This window comes from Protopterus annectens, chromosome 2.part0 (assembly GCF_019279795.1).
Source record: "Protopterus annectens isolate FY-2018-M chromosome 2.part0, PAN1.0, whole genome shotgun sequence".
Taxonomy (NCBI): domain Eukaryota; kingdom Metazoa; phylum Chordata; order Ceratodontiformes; family Protopteridae; genus Protopterus; species Protopterus annectens.
In genome coordinates, this window is record NC_056728.1 from 784,138,492 (window position 1) to 784,159,238 (window position 20,747).

The 20,747-nt window shown below is 44.1% G+C and overlaps 1 protein-coding gene across 1 annotated transcript in view; it reads left to right on the plus strand.

The window, feature by feature from the left end:
• Window positions 1–20,747, plus strand: part of UHRF2 (ubiquitin like with PHD and ring finger domains 2) — a gene marked incomplete in the record, with an annotated part of 1,200,358 nt that overhangs the window by 1,119,452 nt on the left and 60,159 nt on the right. Inside the window, 1 exon segment of the mRNA XM_044061084.1 lies at window positions 2,473–2,571. Within this exon segment, the coding sequence (XP_043917019.1) occupies window positions 2,473–2,571 (99 nt within the window).

The following is a 20,747-nucleotide window of genomic DNA, read 5'->3' on the forward strand; positions in this document are numbered from 1 at the left end:
TAGATCTTCCCAAACCTGTTCGAGCTCACTCAGCCAGGGCCATGACCACTTCTGCAGTTTTTCATTCTAATGCATCCATGGACGGAATTTGTGGAGCGGCCACATGGGCTAATAATCATACCTTTATCACACATTACAAATTGGATTTCATCTCCAGGAGAAGGGCCTCTTTTGTTCAATAGTTCTGAGGAACATCCTTGCATGAGTTCACCCAAGATGAATGTAGCTAGGGACTCTGTTCCATATGTGAGGATGAAAAGAAAATTGATTGTCAGACAAAAGTGTTGTACTTATTATGATGTTTCATCTGTGTTGTCGATTTTCATTTCTCCCCACATCTCCTCCCTCCAAGCCATAGTCCTTTTCTCCTGGTAGAGCGGGAAGTTCCATATTGGTAGATTGGCTGTATTTCTTCATACTCCAGAAGTGGTCTCACTGTGGTAATTTTTGTGAAATTTTCTTTTTTTACTCTGCTTTGTACTCCTACATAAGATAGCCTTAGAAAACAAGATCTGAGGTAACATGGATGGATGCATTATTGGTAAGTGGAGGTGCCCAAGAACTTTTTGGTTGCCACGAGCTATTGTAACAGCAGAGTCAGATCCGACCGATTGGATCCAAACCCATATGTGAGAAGAAATGAAAATTGACAATAAAGATGGAATGTTATGGTAAGTACATAACTTTTCACTGTGAGTGTAGGAGTGTTGGGGATAGAATAAGGGTTAAGTAAGGGGGGGTAGCTTTAGTGTTGTGCATTCTTGTTTTGTGTGCATGTGTTGGTGCCTCCAAGTCTTTCTTTTGTAATGGTAGTGCTGCAGAAAGGATTTCTTTCTAAGGTAAGTTAAGCTGCAAGGTTAGGGTTAGCACACAGTAGTAAGGTGGTGCTGGGGAGGGGGTGAAGCCCCCAGCTCACTTTGCTAATGTGTGCTAACCCTAAACCTGCGCTTTACCATAGAAAAACCTTTTCTGTAACACTACCAGTATTGAGGCAAACCATGTCCTATGGTATTGCTGTGGGCTTGGATTGTTTTTGTTTTAGTTCAGTTTATAATTTTTGTGATTTATTTACTGTTGGATTTGGCTGTTTTTGTTAATGTTATGAAAGTCTTTATTTGGCACTTAGTTCATAATACATAGTTCTTAATAATCTATCAGTATTTTGAGGGTCTGCATCGTGAAGTGTTACTTTGATACGTGTGTATACGTATGTATATAAATGCACAAACACACACTGAAGGATATATGTGGATAGCTGCAGACAGGTGTTTCTGTCTCTCAGATGTTTGTGTGTGCACACATACATATACAGGTATACAAGTATATGTGTGTGTGTGTGTGTATATATATATATATATATATATATATATATATATATATATATATATATATATATGGGATCCGGACACATGCTCGACTAGCATATGTCCGAATCACAAAACATCGAACACAAATATATGAAAGCGCTTAACATCGACAAGTGCTTCTGTGTATGTGTGCCTGTTTCGTAGATCAGAATAATTCCCTTTTCCCCATTGTAGTGTAATCTCGGAGTGAGATTAATAAAGTAGGGGGGGGTATGGGGGGTGAAGCCCCCCTGCAGAAACGTAGATTTTTTTTTGAGCTACACATACACGGAAGCTTTGATGTTGTTCGCTGTATGTGTATTCGATGTTTTGTGATTCGGACATATGCTAGTCAAGCATGTGTCCTAGACCCATATATAGAGAGATATATATATAGATATATATATATATATATATATATATATATATACACACACACACACACACACACACACACACACACACACACACACACACACACACACCTATATCAATTTTGCTCAAGAAATCTGAAACAAAGCCAGAATTGGGGGAGGGGGCAAAATCAGGGACAATTTGTAAATGCTGCTGTTATAACCTAACAGTTGCTAGAATTGACATGCATTTCCTGAATGATCTGAAGTTGAAAACTCAAGTATCTGTTATTATTTAGTGATGGCAATCATCTAATGCCCAGAAAAGCAGGCATTTAATGATGGACAGTCCAAAAATGTGAAGCAAAATTCTGGACCTTGAGATGTATTCAGATAGAAAGTTATAAAATGAAGAGAGGAAAAAGGTAGAGGTATTGCATTCACCTCTGCCCTTGTTACCCAGGTTTGCAGTGAACCGCTTCATTAGTTTGTTTACCCTGTTAACTGATGAATAGATCTAATTTTTGAGTGAAGTTAATTGTTTTCTATATAAATTTTTTCTTATTTTGGAAATTACAAAAAATATCACATATGCTTTCTAGGGAGTTGTAAGTATTCATTAATTTTACTGTTGGAAGTTTTCCGCTTGAGTTTTTACTTTTAGAACTAACATTTTATTCAGCTGTTTTAATAAATTTGAGAGTCTTATTTTTTCATCACTTTTCATGCATATATATTTTAAATTGTCATGTTAACTTTTTGTTCCACATCAGAATTTCCTAAGGCGAGTGGAACAGACGTTTATGTGCATTTGCTGTCAGGAATTGGTGTACCAGCCAGTCACAACAGAGTGTCTGCATAACGTTTGCAAGGTAAGTGCTGCTTTTAGTTGTTTGAGTTGGAGTGTGTTTTTTTCAAGATAAAGATGTTCAGAACTACATGCACCTCATAGTAGGTGTAAATGCAAACGTTAAGTTCTTGGTTGCTAATATATAAACTGTAACTGTAGTGCAAAAACAAAAAATTTTATTCTGAATTTGTAATCAACGAAAAAGTCAATCCACAAACCCATCAAAAAAGGAAAACATACTGCCAAACCATTCGACTTGTCCACCAAAACCCATCATCAGATGAAGTTATGCACACTGTAAGACAAGTCTCGGGTGGTTTGTCGATATTGGTGATATTTTTTTCCTTTTTTGATTGATTCTGAATTTATACCTGTGTTTGTAATTAGGTGAGTGTATGTGTGATATATGCTACCTTGCACAAAAAGTGTGTGTGTTAGACTTTTAACGCAGTAAGCATTAGTGTAAGGTAATATGCTTTTTTTGGAGTATTTGTTTATTTATTTATACTTTGTTGATTGTGTTGGTAACACAAGGTCAGTGGCCTCTCGTTGTGGTAGACCTGAGGTGATTTATACTAACTAGGGGAAATTTGGCCAGGGTACGGGGGGGGGGGCTTCCCCTACTGTATACTGGAATCTTATACATTCATTTGCGATACCACCAACTCAGGCAGGTGGGGCCTCAGTTTAACATCTCATCTGAAGGATAGCACACTCAGGAGTGTAGCACCCCGTTTATGCAGCCCTGAAGTGTCAGTATTGTAAAAATAATCCAACTGTCTGGTGTATGAATAGAACCCACAGCCTAATGCACCAAAGATGAATGTGATACCTGGTGAATTGAAGGTTACACAGCTGTTTGAGCCACTGAATCATTTACAGCATCTCTAGTAAATTAGATATTCATCACAGGAATCCATGCTGCTGTAGTATTCTTATTGCTTACAAATTAGCTGCAAGTGTCCTTTCGTCCAGTCTGAGTTTCAGACCTTTTGACATCTCTGGAGTGTCACTTGTGTTTTCTCCAAACCATAGCTGTTAGTAATATGTTCTGTAGAAAAGGGAGCACAGCCTGCAGTGCTTTCAGTTCCTTTTTGTAGCAGAAAATACTAGGGAAGGGCAACAATCTCTCCAATGTTCTTCATGTTTCACTGTTGCTGTCATCACATTTGGATTATCTGCTTGCAGTAGTCCTCAGTCCACCTCATTATCAAAGTCTTGGGTCCTGCATCGGTTGCTGTCTCATCTTCCATGACATCAGGTAGTCGGGTATAAAGCATGCAGCCGACGCCATTACATCAGTCTTTCTTGCTGTGCGGTGCCCGAAGCAGAAGCAGTTCGCAAGTGCCGATCGGCCGACTCCTGAAATTTTTGTTTTCGAGTTTCAGAACCAAAGTCTTCAACTAAAGCTAAGTACCCTGTTGGGGAAACTTTTTCTTGCTCTAAACTGGTGTCAGTAAAAGTTAATAATTGTATTTCTTGTGGAAAGCAAATACCTCAAAGATTTTCATTCATACTGTATTCCTTGCCTAGGCCCTGACCACGACGTACCTCGCTGTCAGTTTTATGTCTAAACCACGAATTATTCGTCGTCTGCATATTTTCATTTCTAAGTACTTTGGTACTCTGTTCAATTATCCAGATATGTCTTCGGTAAGCCACCCGACTACCGACATTCTGAAAAAATGCAAAGATAAAGACAGAGACAGGCAGCCTAGGTCGAAAGATGCTTCTCGTAAGCTAGTCACCAGTACTCAATGAGGCACTTTCGCAGCCCCTGATACCCACTACTTCAAATTTGCAGGCCTCTACTGAGTCCCATTCGGAGTATGCCGTGAGATGCTTCAACTGGGGAACCTGCGGATGTCTCTACCCTGGATGGGTCCGTTGCCGGTGTGCAGGCACCGGCTTCTGAGGGTGTATTCAGGCCTACTGACTTGTATATTAAACCTACGCCATCTTCTTCTTCAAGGCCTTAAACTCGAGCCATGCTTAGGAAACCGACGCCCAGACCGCATGGTCAGGCCTCTGTGCCTAAAAAAACAAATGATAAGAATGGCAGAAGACCTTATTACTTTAATCAGGGGAAGCCAACCTTCCCCCTCTAAGAGACCTAGGACTGAATTTGCTTATGATACTTCTGACCAGGATTCTGAAATTTCTGTCTCCTCTGAGGACCAGGACTTACCCTTATCTACCTATGAGGATTCTGATGCAGAGGACTCTATTTCCTCTGCTTCTCCCCAGAGGATTTTTCTTTTGGTGAAACCTTGCATACTCGTAGGGAGCATTTTCACTGGGAAAGCCAGGATTACTCTGATTCTAAAAAAGAAGCTTAGAGATCTCTTACTTCTGCCCCAACACAGGCCTTTAGCTATCCCTTCTGTGCTGGACATTGTTGACGATGCCTTTTCGGAGTCTAGCTTGGCCCCTGATTCTTTACCTCCTGCTCCCAGAAAGCCTGATGGATATTACAGGGTTCGTGATTCTCACAAGTTCCTTTTTAAAAATCCTATTGCGGATCCTGAGACCATTTCACGGAGACCCAAGGGCATTAAGGCTACTGCTGCCAAAAATCCTACCCCCTCTGACAAAAATTCCAGGGCCCTGGATAGAGGGGGTAAGAAGGTATACACCTCTGCAACCTTGGCCATCAGGGCCTTAAATTGCCAGTTTCATATGTTAAAGTATCAGCAGCATATTATTGGATTGCTTAAACAGAACATTGTTAATTCCTGATTGTGCTGAAAGTAAGGACTTACAGGATTTAATGCATTCTACTGAACAGGTTGGAAAATATACTTTGCAATGTGGTTTTGATTCACTAGAGGCATCTTGCAGGGCTCCTGTCACTGGGTCTGTACTTAGAAGGCATGTTTGGCTTAAGGAACCATCTTTGCCAGATCATGTTAAAACTAAATTGCTGGATGCTCCCTTAAATCAGGACTGCCTGTTTGGCAACAAAGCAGAAGTTCTTAAAAAGGAGGAAAAGCTAAATCTATGCAAACTGTTAAGATTTCTTACAAGTGCAGCCTCCAAGATTTAGTAGGCATTGGCCCTCAAAAAATTGGTCCTTTCCTGCCTTTTCCAGGCCTTCCCCGTTCAAACCCAGAACCAGCAGAACACCCAGACTTCAGTCCCAGGGTTCGCACAGGATTAAGCAGTGGGGGGGGGGGGGTCCCACTTCCAAATCAGGGAGTAGTAAGACTCCCCCCTATGGTAAGCTGTCTCAATGACTTAACTTTAAAACTTCCAAGCACTTCTCAACTGACTGCTCCTTTAGGGGGAAAGATTGCTCTGCAAGCAAAAAACTGGGAACTCATTATGTTTAAAAAAAAACATGTGTTCTGGGTAGTTTCCCAAGGATATAGTTTTCACTTCCACACGTTACCAACCCCAAACAGTTGGCCAGATCTATCCCCATGTCAGTGGGCAGAGGCTCAAAAGCAAGTACTGTCTCTTAAGATTAAAGGCTGTTCAGACTGTACCAGAAGAGGAAAAGGGACAAGGTTTCTACTCAAGACTTTTCCTGGTACCCAGGAAAGACAACTCATGGCGTCCTATCCTGGACCTTTCTATCCTAAACACCTCTTTGGCGATTCCAAAATTCAAGATGCTAACTCTTCCCCTGTTGCTTTCCATGATAGGCAAAGATGCTAGGTTGGCAACACTGGATTTAAAGGAAGCCTACCTGCACATCCCAATCAGGGAATCTTGCAGAAAATACCTATGCTTCAAAGCAGGCTGCATGCACTGTCAGTTCTCTGCACTGCCCTTTGGCTTATCCCACTGTTCCCAGGGTATTCATAAAGTGCCTAGCTCTCGTCGTTGCATTTTGCAGGCAAAGAAATATTCAAATATACCCATACCTGGACGATTGTCTAATTCAGGCAGAAAGCCAGGATATACTTTTGACTCATCTGGCATTTGTACAAAAGGTGTTAACCTGTCTGGGGTACACCATAAACTAAAATAAATCACATCTGGTACCCTGTCAACAAATTATATTCCTGGGAGCAAGCTTGAACACAACTTCCCAGATGGCTTTCCTCATGCCAGAGAAACTAATTTGACAACTTACTTCAAACTAGTGGCCACAAAAACCCTGCTATCTGCAAGGCAAATACTGCAAGCCTTGGAGTTCATGGCCTCGTGCATTCTACTAATTCCATATGCAAGACTGCATATGAGGAAACTACAGTGGTATCTAAAAAGCGTATGGTGTCAACATTCTCAGGATCTAGAAGCAATTTTTCCTGTCATACCTTGCTTACGGTTAGAATTCCTTTGGTGGGCAGAGGCCTGCCACCAAAACAAGGGACTACCATTCACTCTACCCCCTGCCTCCCAAACCCTAACAACAGACTCATATGACTATGCATAGGGGGGCTCACCTGGCAGGAAAGTGAATTCAGAGCAAATGGAACCCAAGTCAAATGCACCTCCATATCAATCAAAAAGAAATGTTAGCTGTACAGAATGCTCTGACAGCTTTCAAGGACCACATTCTTCCAGGACAATTAATGGTAAAGACGGACAGCACTACTGTTATGTGGTACATAAACAAGCAGGGGGTACCCATTCTTACCCCCTCTGCAGACTAGCCATGGCACTGTGGAACACAGCCTTGAGCTACCAAGTGCATCTACAGGCTCATTCCTGCCAGGAAAACTAAATACACTGGCAGACAAACTAAGCAGAAATCTCATGGACCCACACAAGTGGAAACTGGAACCAAGACTTTCAGCATGTTGATCAACAGATGGGGGAGCCCAGATATAGACCCGTTTGCCTCCCCCCAGAACTACCAATTGGACAAATTCTGCACAAGGACTCCCCACAAACAAGCTTGGAAAGTGGATGCTCTGTCCTTCAGCTGGAAAAATCTATCAGTTTATGCCTTTCCTCCTCTGCCTCTCCTCTCCAAAGTACTACTAAAGATCAAACAGGACAAGCCAAGGATGATACTGATTGCACCAAACTGGCCACGCCAACACTGGTACCCCCTGTTGCGCAGTGTGTCACAGCTAACCCCATGGCACCTGCCTCAGACCCCTACCCTGCTGTCACAGCAGGAGAGCCAGATTCTGCACCCCCAGCTTCAGACCCAGAACATGGCAGCCTGGCTAATTAGCTAATCTCTCCATTACTGTCCCTCAGTAAACAAGGGTTGGATGTCATTTTGGAGGCAAGGAGGCCTAGTACTTGAAAATCATATGCTGAAAAAATGGAAAACATTCTGTGCCTGGAACAAAACTCAAGGGATGGCCACAGCAGCACCCAGTTTACCTCAGATTCTTCAATACTTAACTGAGATGCTTCACAAAGGCCTTTCCATTTCCTCCAACAAAATTCACGCCTCAGCCATTTCATCTCATTACAACACAGAACCACCCCCTCTTTTCTCATCCACTGCTCAAGCAGTTCCTCAGAGGGGCCAAAAACTTAAGACCACCCAGGAGAGCCCCAACCCCAGCCTGGGACCTTAACTTTGTATTGGAAAATCTCACTCTTCCTCCTTTTGAGCCAGCTCCAACTGCAGAGTTAAAATTCCTTTCTTGGAAAACAGCTTTCCTTTTAGCAATCACTTCAGCAAGAAGGGTGTCTGAATTACAGGCCCTTATGACAGTGGAGCCCTTCATCATCTTTCATGCGGGACAGGGTGTCCCTCAAGACCAATCCCTCTTTCATGCCCAAGGTGGTTTCCAGTGTGGCTCTTAATCAGTCCATTCATTTGCCAACCTTCTTTTCTAATCCACAGAACAAAGGGGAACGGATACTGCACTCCTTAGATATGCGCAGATAACTTAGATTTTACTTGGACAGGACTAAACCTCAAAGGAAATCTGAACAACTGCTGGTGGCGTTTGCTGCAGGGGCAGAGGCGAAGGCTATTTCAAAGCAAACCATTTCTAAATGGATAGGCCATTGCATTCATTTCTGCTATAAGCACCATGGAAAACCTATCCCACAGGGGATTAGACCCCATTCCACCAGGGCTGCATCTACCTCTACAGCCTTTCTCAGAGGTGTCCCTACCAGAGACACCCTAGAAGCTGCTACCTGGAGTTCTGTACATACTTTCACCAAGCATTACCATTTGCCAATTTTCTCTAAATCCAGAGCTGGCTTTACCCCTGCAGTCTTGCAGTGTCTTATGGCTGCTCCTAATGCTACCTAAATTCACCTCCCATCCTTAGCTTTGGGAATCAACCCAAATGTGATGACTGCAACAGTGAAACACGAAGAACATAGTACCGTTGTGTACACTTACCATAAATGTAGATGTTCGAGTGTATTCACTGTTGCAGTCCTGGTTACTCTCCCTCCAGCCCCGACTTCTTTTGGCTATACCTCTACTCTGCTTTACTATGCTTAAAAGCTTTTTGGTGTATTTGCTTTTTTGTTGGAGGTATAACCTTATATGTGTATATATTTAATTGCTTCCGGTAGGGGGCACCTGACATCTGGGGCAAGAAAAACTGATGTAATGGCATCGGCTGCATACTTTATACCCCTGACTATCTGACATCACGGAAGATGAGACTGCAACCGATGCAGGACCCAAGACTTTGATAATCAGGCCGACTGAGGGCTACTGCAAGCAGATAACCCAAATGTGATGACTGCGACAGTGAATACACTAGAACATCTACATTTATGGGAAAGTGTACACAACTGTACTTTCTCCATACATGTTAAAGAACAGTTCATATTACTTCTTTGGATGAGGTGCAGTTTGGGCTCACTCTCACATGACTGTTTCCAGGTAAGATTGCGCAAACAGTGTAATAGTTGATCTGTCTTTCATAGAAAAGTTCCTGCTATATATAGAAACTGTCATTGAACCCTTTATAGAAGGTTATCCTGAGTGAAGGAATTGCTGCAGGAAGAGGCCATTGTAAAAGGGTGCTGAAAAGGGGATAGGAGACACGGCAGATGCAAGAAGAGTAATCCTCCTGTACCCAAGAATGATATCCTTTTTTAGATCATTTTGCAGTATTCCAAACTGTTAGGTCATCTCACTGAATGACCTAGACATCTGGCTTTTATACCAAAGCTGAAACCTTCCATAGAGCCATATGTCCAATGTATGACCCTCCCCATGGGCTTAAGGGAGTATAAATAGGCATGTGAGCATAAGTCTCCTCTTTTCAGTGTGTGGTCATTGGTATTGTTGGCCTTGCCTGATTCAGATAAGTGCCACATTGGAGAACTTGTCATTGATTTTTCTTAATTGCTTTGCTGTTTGCTGCTCTTAGTTGCTAGACATGAAGGGGGAAAATGAGATTTAGGTAGGCAGATTCCTTGCAAAGATCACCACTCCCAATGGCTCTTCTGTTTAGGCACAGAGCCTGACTGTAAGAATTGTATAATCTGTCAGTCCGTTGTTCCTAAAACCTTACACATGTGACTTTCATCACTTAACTCACTTGGAGAACCAGTACTTTAAATGCCTCACCCAGACAAAGATGGTGGACCCTTTCATTCCTGATGTCTTGTCCTTCCAAAAGAAAAACAAGTTGAGAGGCCTTGGCATGATATCATGACTGCCTAGTCTGACTTGGATGTACCTATAGAGTTTTTGAATCTTGCAGTGTGCCCAACGCCTTTAGATGTCCACTAGCAGGACGATGCGACTAGTATGGTGCTTGAGGTTCTTGTGTGCAAAACAACTGAAGCTACTGATAACAATGAGAAGGCAAGCCTCATTTAATTATTTCCATATGACTCAAAGGTGTATAGTAGATCCTTATTAGAAAGAAAATAACAGGGCTCAGTCATTGAGGTATGTCAGTTGTAACCTCGTCTGGTGGAAGTGTACATTGTAGTTAGTCTCTCTACTTAAATCTTTTGTAAATTTACTTCCTTATTCCACCTCTCCCTTCTTAGCCAATTTCTTTCAATGTATCTCTGGCACTAGACTAGATTCCTGCCCTCCTTTTTTTTTTCTCCAACAGTTTTCCTTTTTCCTTTTAAAGGAAGACTGCACCCAGAGACTCAAAACACTTGTTTATTTCATCATGGTTTGGTGTTTCCTACATTTTAACACCACTCTGGGACTATTTAGAGCTTTTTAGATATTTTTATACACATTTTCTCTCTCTGACCACATGGGGTCTGGCATCTTGAAATAATTCTGATTGTTTAGCCTGCCTCTAAGTACCCAGAGTGCATTGTCAGTCTCCAAAGAATTGCATCATGTCTGCCAGTTTTTCCCTAAAGCTCCTGTCAGTGCACTGATTTTACAGGCATTCACTGCTGTTATAGTCACCTACTTTTGGTTAAAATGTTATCCTTTTTCAATAACTATTTCAGACACAAGCAGTGCAAATGCTACAGAACAGAATCGAAAAGTGCATTTTATTGCTCTTTCTTCTTAGAAATGTTAACTTGATTTCTTTTGTGAAGGCTGAAATCTAGTTCTTCAAGGTATCTCCCCTCCCCCTTCACACCTACCTTCCCTAGCTGTCAAAGAGCTAAGGGTAATTTGATCCATTATCTGCATGTGATTGTCAGCTCACAGCAGGTGACCCAACTAATGTACTGTTTTCTTGTCAGCCTTTCCTTCCTTACAGTAGGAGAATTTTTTTTGTTGCACTCCTCCTGTCAAATTTAGATAAGCTCCATAGCACTGGGAATAATCACTGCTTTGCAAAGCATCAAACTCGCACTTATTTTCCTTTCTGTTTGGTTAAGTAGCTAACAAATGGTACACTATAAACACACACACACTTGCCCTTAGCTTGCATACACACACACACACTTGCCCCTTGCTTGCATTCACACACACACTTGCCCCTTGCTTGCATTCACACACACACTTGCCCCTTGCTTGCATTCACACACACACTTGCCCCTTGCTTGCATTCACACGAACACACACATGCCCCTTGCTTGCATTCTCACACACACACACACTTGCCCCTTGCTTGCATTCACACACACACACACACACACACACACACACACACACACACACACACACTCACTTGCCCCTTGCTTGCATTCACACACACACACACACACACACACACACACACACTTGCCCTTTGCTTGCATTCACACACACACATGCCCCTTGCTTACATAGACACACACACAGACACACACACTTGCCCCTTGCATTCACAAACACACACACACACACACACACACACACATTCACTTGCCCCTTGCTTGCATTCACTCACACACACACACACACACACACACACACTTGCCCCTTGCTTGCATTCACACGAACACACACATGCCCCTTGCATTCACACACACACACACACACACACACACACACACACCCCTTGCTTGCATTCTCACACACACACATGCCCCTTGCATTCACACACACACACACACACACACACACACACACACACACACACACACACACACACACACACACACACACTTGCCCCTTGCTTGCATTCACACACACACACACACACACACACACACACTTGCCCCTTGCTTGCATATACACACACACACACACACACACACACACACACACACACACACACACACACTTGCCCCTTGCTTGCATGGGACATGGGAAACCAGAAGGCAGCTTTCACACACACAAACACGCGTCGATTTCGGAACGAAGATGCCAGCATTAGATACAAAACAGAACCGAGCAGCAAAGTAACAAATAATCATCAGTATAACCCAACAGCAGCAAACAAACACAAAAGAACTAGGATAAGCTATAAAAAGTTGGCAGCCGCATATAATAATGAAGCACGTGGTAGGTACCCTCACAAACAGAAAGCATAAACTATATCACTATGCACTGATAAACTCGGGATCACTAAATTTCGACTTACCTTACCAATGAAGTACAAAAATGCAGGAGAAGATGCAGGCAATCCAAACGTTCCAGAAGTTCCTCCAACGAATGCACTCGACAAGATACACTTATAATTAAAAGTAGTTCCACGTAGCACCAGCTAGTTTTTGTTAGGTTAAGAGTGGGCTGGGCAAGGCAGCTCTGACATCACAGTGTGGGAGGTCCACTGGCTCTTCTACAGAGCATGCAAATCAGGGAGTGCTTGCGTCACTTTGGGGGAGGAAATGTCCTTGTAACTACAGCAAGAGCTCTGGCAGATGTGACATCATCATATAAGAGCCAGCTAGAGGATTTTCAACTTGGTTTTCAACGTGAAAGTAAAACAGTACGGAAAGGTAGCAAGCCTAAAAGGTGAAACAGTTGAGTGAATTACTTTTTAAAGTTGTGGTTCTGATTTTTTGAGGCTGTATCATCTAACAAGGACTAAGAGAGATAGCAGGTTGAGCAATATGCTTGAATATCCTGTTGTCCTTTAAAAAAAAAAACGTTCCTGTCATCTTTTCATTAGAGTTAAAGTTAGTGTGTGTGCGTGCTTGTGTGTGTGTGTGTGTGTGTGTGTGTGTGTGTGTGTGTGTGTGTGTGTGCGCGCGCGCGCATCTGCTAATTTCAGCATGTCAGACAAACCAGCAGATTCTGACAAATGCACCGGTTCAAAAGATGCTCCTCTTGTGGGTATAAGATTCCCCAGTTGGATGCCCACAAGAGGTGCATTTATTGTCTTGGGTCAGGGCACTTGGAGGTCCAGTCTGGCATCTGTGTGGCCTTCAATCCCTGAGCCCTTGCTGATTGGTGTAACAAATTAATTCTAAGAGGCCTCTTACTGACCTCTGGAGCTCAAATGGCTGTCACAAAGAAGCGTTCCCCCCTCTGCTATCCCAGGGTCCACAACTTCACTGCCAGAGAAGCAACGAACGTTGTCGGATCCATCTACATTGGATCCCTCTTGGTGTCGCATCTGTTCAGATCAGAGAAGCTCTTCTGATCCAGTAGAGTAGGCACCAGTCAAGACCTCCTTGTTGCCAGATCCACAGCTCTCTGGTCTGAGCAGCCTTTCAGGTCCCACTGAAGTGATGCAGATCCTAAGCTCCTCATCTCTGGATCAAGCTTCCTCTGTTCCAAAACACCCAGATAGCAGATCTCTAAGTCATACTCCACACCAGAGCAAATCTCCCTCCCCTTGCTCTGACTTTTTGGACCAGTCTGTGTCCGGTCAGGTCCACACACACTTATGCCTCCTCAGACATGGACAGGATGGTGCAGAGTTTCCTGAAAGCCAAGATACAGCAGGAGATCTTTCCTTCTCCAATCCTAACAACTCAATTTCCTCCTCTGATCCAGCCCTTGACTTCGGAGTTTTAGGATCTGGTTTTCCCAAGTGGGCCATAGTCAGTGCATGGAATTTGCCTTTCTTTGACTCTGGCAGTGTCCCAGACTAGCTTGGCTCTGATACTCTCGGAGTGGGTCTTGGACCCAAGAAGTCATTGCAGACTCCTTGGGGTTGTTGCTTGCTCAGACCTTTTCGGAGCCATCCCTTCCCCTGGGAGTCTTGGCCCTTGACAGTTCTGGCCCAGCGCCTTCTGGAGGCATCAGATCTGAGGTAGCTTTGTCCGTTTTTCCCTTAGTAGCTCTCAATCCTAGGGTGGGAGGCCTGGCCCTCCCGTCTTAGTCTGCCTTCCAGGTGGCAAAGAGGACTTTCTCCAAACTGTGAGATGCGGCCCCTCTTCCCCTAGGTCCTACCCAGTCCCCTCCTGATTAAAGCTTTACTCCCATGCATCCTGTCGATAGTCAACCCCTCCATAGTTTCATAGTATAGTACTAGGCTATCTGCCCTGGGGCATTTGTAAGCCTAGCCATAGTGATGTGGCTTTTGCCACCCCATGAAATGGTACAAAAATGTACAGAATAAATCTAGAATACTGTGCCTCTGTCTAGTAGTTGACACAATGAATGTCCCCTTATATAATAGAATTAGTTTACTGTGCCCCTGTCTAGCAGTGACACAGATGTGACCCCTGGGGTAAACTTACGATCTCCCATCCACTCATCAAGATTTCTCTTGAAGAGAGTCAGTGAGGGGCACTGCCTAATACGAACTGGGATCCTGTTCCAAAGCATGGGAAGCCTCTGGGTTATGAATCTATCCTTCCAGCATGTCCTATTCATACTTGTGCCGAGGTTTAAGTCTTTAGCTCTCGTGGTCCTGATGGATTTGGATTTTTTGAGGTGGAGCATGTCCATCAGATCCTGATTGGACATGGCCTTGTACGTCAGGCAGAGATCACCTCTGAGTAGGCGGTATGCTACTGAATAGAGCTGAAGTTTCTTTAGTCTGGCAGAATAAGACATATGTTGGAGACCCTTGATCCTTTTGGTGAGGTACTTTTGTGGTCTCTCCAGCTGTTGCAAATGCCGGATGAGGTACATACCAAATGGGGCATTGTACTCAATCATGGGTCTGATGAGGGAGGATTATAGGGGTACAATGACATCCTTGGATCTGGATGTGAATCCCTTCATGATGAGGTGTGCAAGGTAGAATGTTTTTCTAACCACTTTGGCAACGTGGGTCAGGAGAGCCTCCAGACCTACCCTCATCAAAAGGGCCCCTTGGCTTCTAATTCTTCTCTCGAGTATCCCATGGGGGGGGGGGGCATCCGAAGAGACAGCTCAAGAGGAAGCACCTACACTCCCCGTTTGAGTTAACAGAGGACACTGACTTTGATGAGGGTCGAAGGCCCCCCCCCCAGATCTTCACCCTATGGTATCTACTTCTGCGATATCTTGTAAATACTGAAGCCAGAGTTTGGCTGGTCATACCAACCCCCTTCCTCTGAGGAGTCATTGTTCCTGGATGCCTTTGGAACGGGACCATCTACATGCTGGGTGACTTCACCAGCAGATGAGCTCATTGACCTTATCCCCTGCTGGGCTTGGAAGGAGCCAGACACCATGGAGCCCATCCCTAAATGCACATATAAGTACCTTAGCACCCCCCCCAGTGACCATCCTTTCTGTAGTAAAGTTGACCCAGTTGATACCATTGTGGTGTCGGCAGCCACTAAGAAGGAGCTTGCCGAACAGAGCTCTGAATAGAGCTCCTCTGTTCATCCCTCGAATAAAGCGTCTCGGGCTTTGGACAGACATGGGAAGCACGTGTTTACCTGAGCCACTTTTGCACTGAGAGCATTAAATTACTTGGTGCACTTTACGCACCTCCAGAGAGACCTGATTAAGGAGCTCACTAACTCTCTGACGCAGTCTTTATCGATGGAGGATCGCAAGAGGTATCTCCCCAACTGACTACTATGTCCTTCATCACTAATTCCTCAATGAGGTTAATTTCCCATGCTGCGGAATGAACCTCTCAAGCAGCCAGTTCAGGCATAGCCCTTAGGAGGCATGTCTGGATGAGGCTTTTGGGTTTGCAGACCCCTTTAAAGCATCATTCATTAATGCCCCCTTTGATGGTTCCCCCTTGTTTGGACCGTCGGTTAAAGAAATGCTTTTACCTACAGCAAGCAGGAAGGTAAGACCTTATCTGCCATAGGAATCAAGTTTTCTTCCCCAATGGACCTTCTGCAGGAAGCAGTGAAGTGGGAAGATGTGGTTTTGTAATTCTCAAGGGTCTGTCCCTGATTTGCCGGATGAATCCTCTTCTATAGGCAGAGGAAGAGGCTTTAATGGTTAATGCCATCCCAGAAGGAGAGTAAGTCCACAAACTCAGGGCTTTAGAGAGCCCTTCTCAGACAGGCCCTATCAATGCTCCTGAGGTGTTGCCCAACTATCCTACTCTGGAGGTAGTCAGGAGCAGACTATCGTTACACCAAGATGCCTGGACTCGCACAACAAATGGCAACTCGGTGTTAAATATAATTTTCAGAGGTTACTATATTCCCTTTTCCCTTCCTCTTCCCAGTTCTGGGAGATATCTCCCCGATGTGCCACCCAGTCAGAGAGAGAAGGCATTTCTAGTGGTTCAAAAATTTCTAGAAAGAATCCTCCAGGAGGTCCCAACCGGACATCAAGGATGCGAAATTATTTGCGCTTCTTTTTGGTGCCAAAGAAAACAGGGGACCATCATCCGATCTTGGACTTAAGCAGTCTACGTTTGCTTGTAAAGAAGTTGAAGTTCCGCGTGGTTACAGTGGAGTCCATTCTGCCTCTTATATACGTTCTGTAGATCTCCAGGAAGCATACTGTCATATCAAAATAGACAAGCACTCCAGGAGACATTTGTGCTTCAGCTGGGAGCCAGTCATTACCAATTCAGATAACTGCCCTTTGGTCTCACCACTGTTCCCTGGATGTTCACCAAATGCATGGCAGTGGTTACAGCTCACCTACACCTGCAAGGATTCCAGGTGTTCCTATATTTAGACGATTGGCTCCTGACGGCACCTACAAGGCATCAACTACCTCGAGCTATTCAGGTCATGCTACAACTTTTCAGTTGCCTGGGAATCAGTCAGTCTGGTGAAATCAAAGTTACCGCCCATGCAGGACAGATGGAGTTCATAGGAAAGCAGTTGAGCAAAGCTACACAGAGAGGATAAGATCTCTGAGACAGCAGGTTCAGCTGTTATTAGAGACCCCTTCACCACCAGCTTGACTGGTCCTCATGGCCCTAGGGTGGGTCCATGTCAGCTGCCATTTTAGTACCTCTAGCCAGATTTTTCAGGCAAGTTCTCCAGTGGAACCTAACGGTCTAATGGTCTAATCTGTATCATCCATTGATAAAGCCAGTCAGGCTAACTCCAATTTGCAGGCGTCATGTGCAGTGGTGAATGCTTACAGACCTCCATTTGGGCAGACCCTTCACCTCTCCCCCACCTATAGCCACAGCGACCACGGATGCTTCCCTGTTGGGGTCAGGGGGCATTTTGAGGGAAAGATGGTCCAAGGCACGTGGTCCATGGCAAAGACCAAATTGCACATAAATGTCCTGGACATGAGGGCTGTGCTTCTAACGTTGCAAGCCTTTTAGGACTGCCTTCCTCTGGGAACAGTTGAAATTCTTACAGACAATATGTTGGTTGTTTGGTACATCAACAATCGGGGGGGGGGCAATCATACCAGGGTGATGTCTTCAAACTGTTTTCTCATTACAACGCACATTCTGGGGGAGTCCAGTGTTCTGGCAGACAGGCTGAGCAGATCGATCTTAAGTCCGCATAAGTGGTTCCTGCATCAGTCAGTGGAGAATCAAATATTCAGCCATTGGGGCCAACCTTGCTGTGACCACTTTCTCTCCCCTGCACAAGTGCAGTAAGTACTTTGCTCTGACCCCCCCCCCCCCCCCGGCGAGTCACCCAGGGATGCTTTAGTCCATAATTGTCCCCCGGGTCTCCTGTATACTTATCCTCTGAATCCCCAAGTCTTACAGAAAGCCAGCAGGTTGAAGTCCAGTCTAATCCTCGTTTCCCCTTCTTGCAGTTTCACAGCAAGCATCCCCCATGAATACTGGATCCCAGGCAGGATCTGATTTCTCATACGTCAGAACATCAGGTTCGCAATCTACAATCCCTGAGATTAACTGCTTGATTTTTCCACTTCCAGTTATTCTACGAAAGTCCAGGCTGGCCTTCCCAGTTCGAGAAATTATACTTGCCTCTCAGAAGTCTTCCACCAAGGGGGTATATAATAGTAAATAGAGATTTTCCATTTGGGCTTCAGAAGAAATAGCCAGTGAATTGTTATTGCTAGGCTTGTATAGGCCCTAGGGCGATAGTCTAGTACCAACCTCTGAACCTATTTCAGACATTCTTATGTTTCTCAGTTCACTTTTTCATTTCAGAGCTAGTTTTTCCACTATAAAATTACAACTAGCAGCTATTGCGAATTTTCATGTAGGGAAAGGCAATCTTTCGTCTTCCCTCCCCACGTCTAGATTATGCAGAACCTGCATGAGAGAAGACTTGGATCTCAGGCTTCCAGTTAAAGATGCTTCCCCTCCTTGGGATCTCATTCTTGTGCTTCAAAGCCTTACTCAGAGACCCTTTGAACCTGCTAGCTCATGTGACTTAAAATTCTTGTCTTGGAAGACTGCCTTTCTAGTGGCCATTACTTCAGCAAGAAGAGTGTTGGAATTGCAAGCTGGGTCTTCCCAGCCGCCTTACATTACCTTCTTTAAAGATAGTCCCCCTCAGAAAGAATCCTTCCTTTATACTGAAGGTTGCCACAGAGACAATTAACCAAAGCATCCACTTGCCTGTATTATTCCCTAATTATTCTAATAATGTATAATGCTGCACTCCTTGGATATACATAAACAGTTGCACTTCTATTTACACAGAACTAAGCCGCACAAGAAATCTGAACAGTTGTTCATCTCCTTTCCACCAAATAGATGGGCAAAGCCACATCCAAGATTATTTTAGCCAAGTGGATTACTGATTGCATTTCTGCAATTTATTTCCAGCATGGCAGGCAACTTCCCCATCCTGTTAGAGCTCATTCTAAAATATCCATGTCTAACTCGTCTGCTTTCTCCGCAAGAACTCGTATTGAATAAATTTGTGCAGCAGCAACCTGATCCAAGTCTCATACTTTTGCTTCTCACTATGACTTGGACATTATTTCTAATAACGAAGCATCCTTTAGCTCTGCAGTGCTCAGGCATATGCTTCCTTGAGGGCCACTCAGGATTTAAGTAGCTGAGGACTCTGACCCAGTGGTGATTCATAATAAAATGGGTAACATCAGATTAGAAGTTATGCACTTACCATAACTTGGCATCTGTGTTGTCCAACTTTATTATGCATCACATCCCACCCTCCTTCCCTCATCCTAAATCAGCTGGGAGTGATAGAGAGAATATTGGAATCCATAGGTTCCTAGTTTGAGCTTTAGTGTGGTTGCTTTCTCTTTGATTTTCCAGTAGTATAAGCCTAAATCACTTTTGAGAGGGCAGCTGACTCGATCTAAGGGGTTAATGAAAGAGTGGGGCATTATGGGAGAGGGAGTTAGTTTAAGGCCCAATCGTACAGCTGGAAGAAATGGCTGACTGTGGACCCAGTGGTGATGCATAATGAAATTGGACAACACAGATGCCAAGTTATGGTAAGTACATAACTTCTATTTCTGTACAAAAGCCCATTGGCAGACCCTTCTGTGTTTTCTGTGGCTACTGACAAACAATGTTAGCTACTGCCTGCTTGCAGTACCTATCCACTGGATAAAGACAACAGAGTAGTGGACAAATTGGGGAAGGTTTATACTGCTTCCACTTTTGCCTATAGAGATCTGACTTTTCAGACCCAAATGACTAAATACTTATGGTCTGTTCTGGGCAATTTATATAAAACATTGTTTTCCCCTGAGGAACTTGCCAGTAAACAGTAAGCCTTAGGCTGGTGGCTCAGGCTTCCCAAGTGGTTAAGCACAGCATAAAATGCAGCTATGGTGCAGTAGAAGCTTCCTGCAGAGCAGATTATACAGGTTCTGTTGTAAGGCGGTATGCTTGGTTACGCTCTCAGCCCCTCCCAGAGGACATGTAGATAAAACTTAGATTCTCCACTGAACAGGGACCTTTTGTTTGCTCCAGGTACTGCCAGTTTGTTTAAAGATTTACAAGAACAAGATAAAATCATAAAGGGCTGAAGACTGATCTTCCTTATTTCTGTGCCCAGGTACCAGAGAAAATACCCTGCAAAGCCCACTTTTGCCAGCCGGAAGTGTAAACCTTGTTATAAGGTCAAGAAGATGCTTAGGGAAAGATTGCAAAGCAAACCAGATAGGGACTGTAGGTTGGGGAGGCCTCCCTACCCAGACAAGTCTGCCTGATTACTTTGTCTCCACCACCACACCACCCCATCCAACTGACTCACCTCTTCCTTAAAAACTTGCTCCTTTTTTAATGCAGACAAATTGGTCCTCTCCATTTTTCAGAAGAGGTGCAGATTTACTTGGAAGGAAGTCCTTTCATTCATTTGTAGCCCTTCTCCTCCTCCTTACAGTCAGATAAACTTGCTCCCTTCCATCTGCGTGTTCACCCACAGTATATGAGAAAAGGGTTGTATTCCATACAGTTACTTGTACCAAGCAAAGGAGCTTGGAGACCTATGCTGGATCTCGCCACCCTCAAAACTTTTTGTCCTTTCTTTTAAGATGTTTACTCTCCAAACTCTTTTACTGCTCATTCTTCCACAGGCTTTCCTGGTGGCTTTGGATCTAAAGGACACCTTCCTCCACATCTTTATTCACCCTTCCTACAGGAAGTGTCTGAGGTTTCCACTTGCACATCACACTTCCAGTTCCCTACTTTGCCCTTTGGGATTTCTACAGCCCCCAGGGTTTTCATAAAGTGCTCGACTCCGATCATAGCTTACTGCTGGACTGTGGGAATC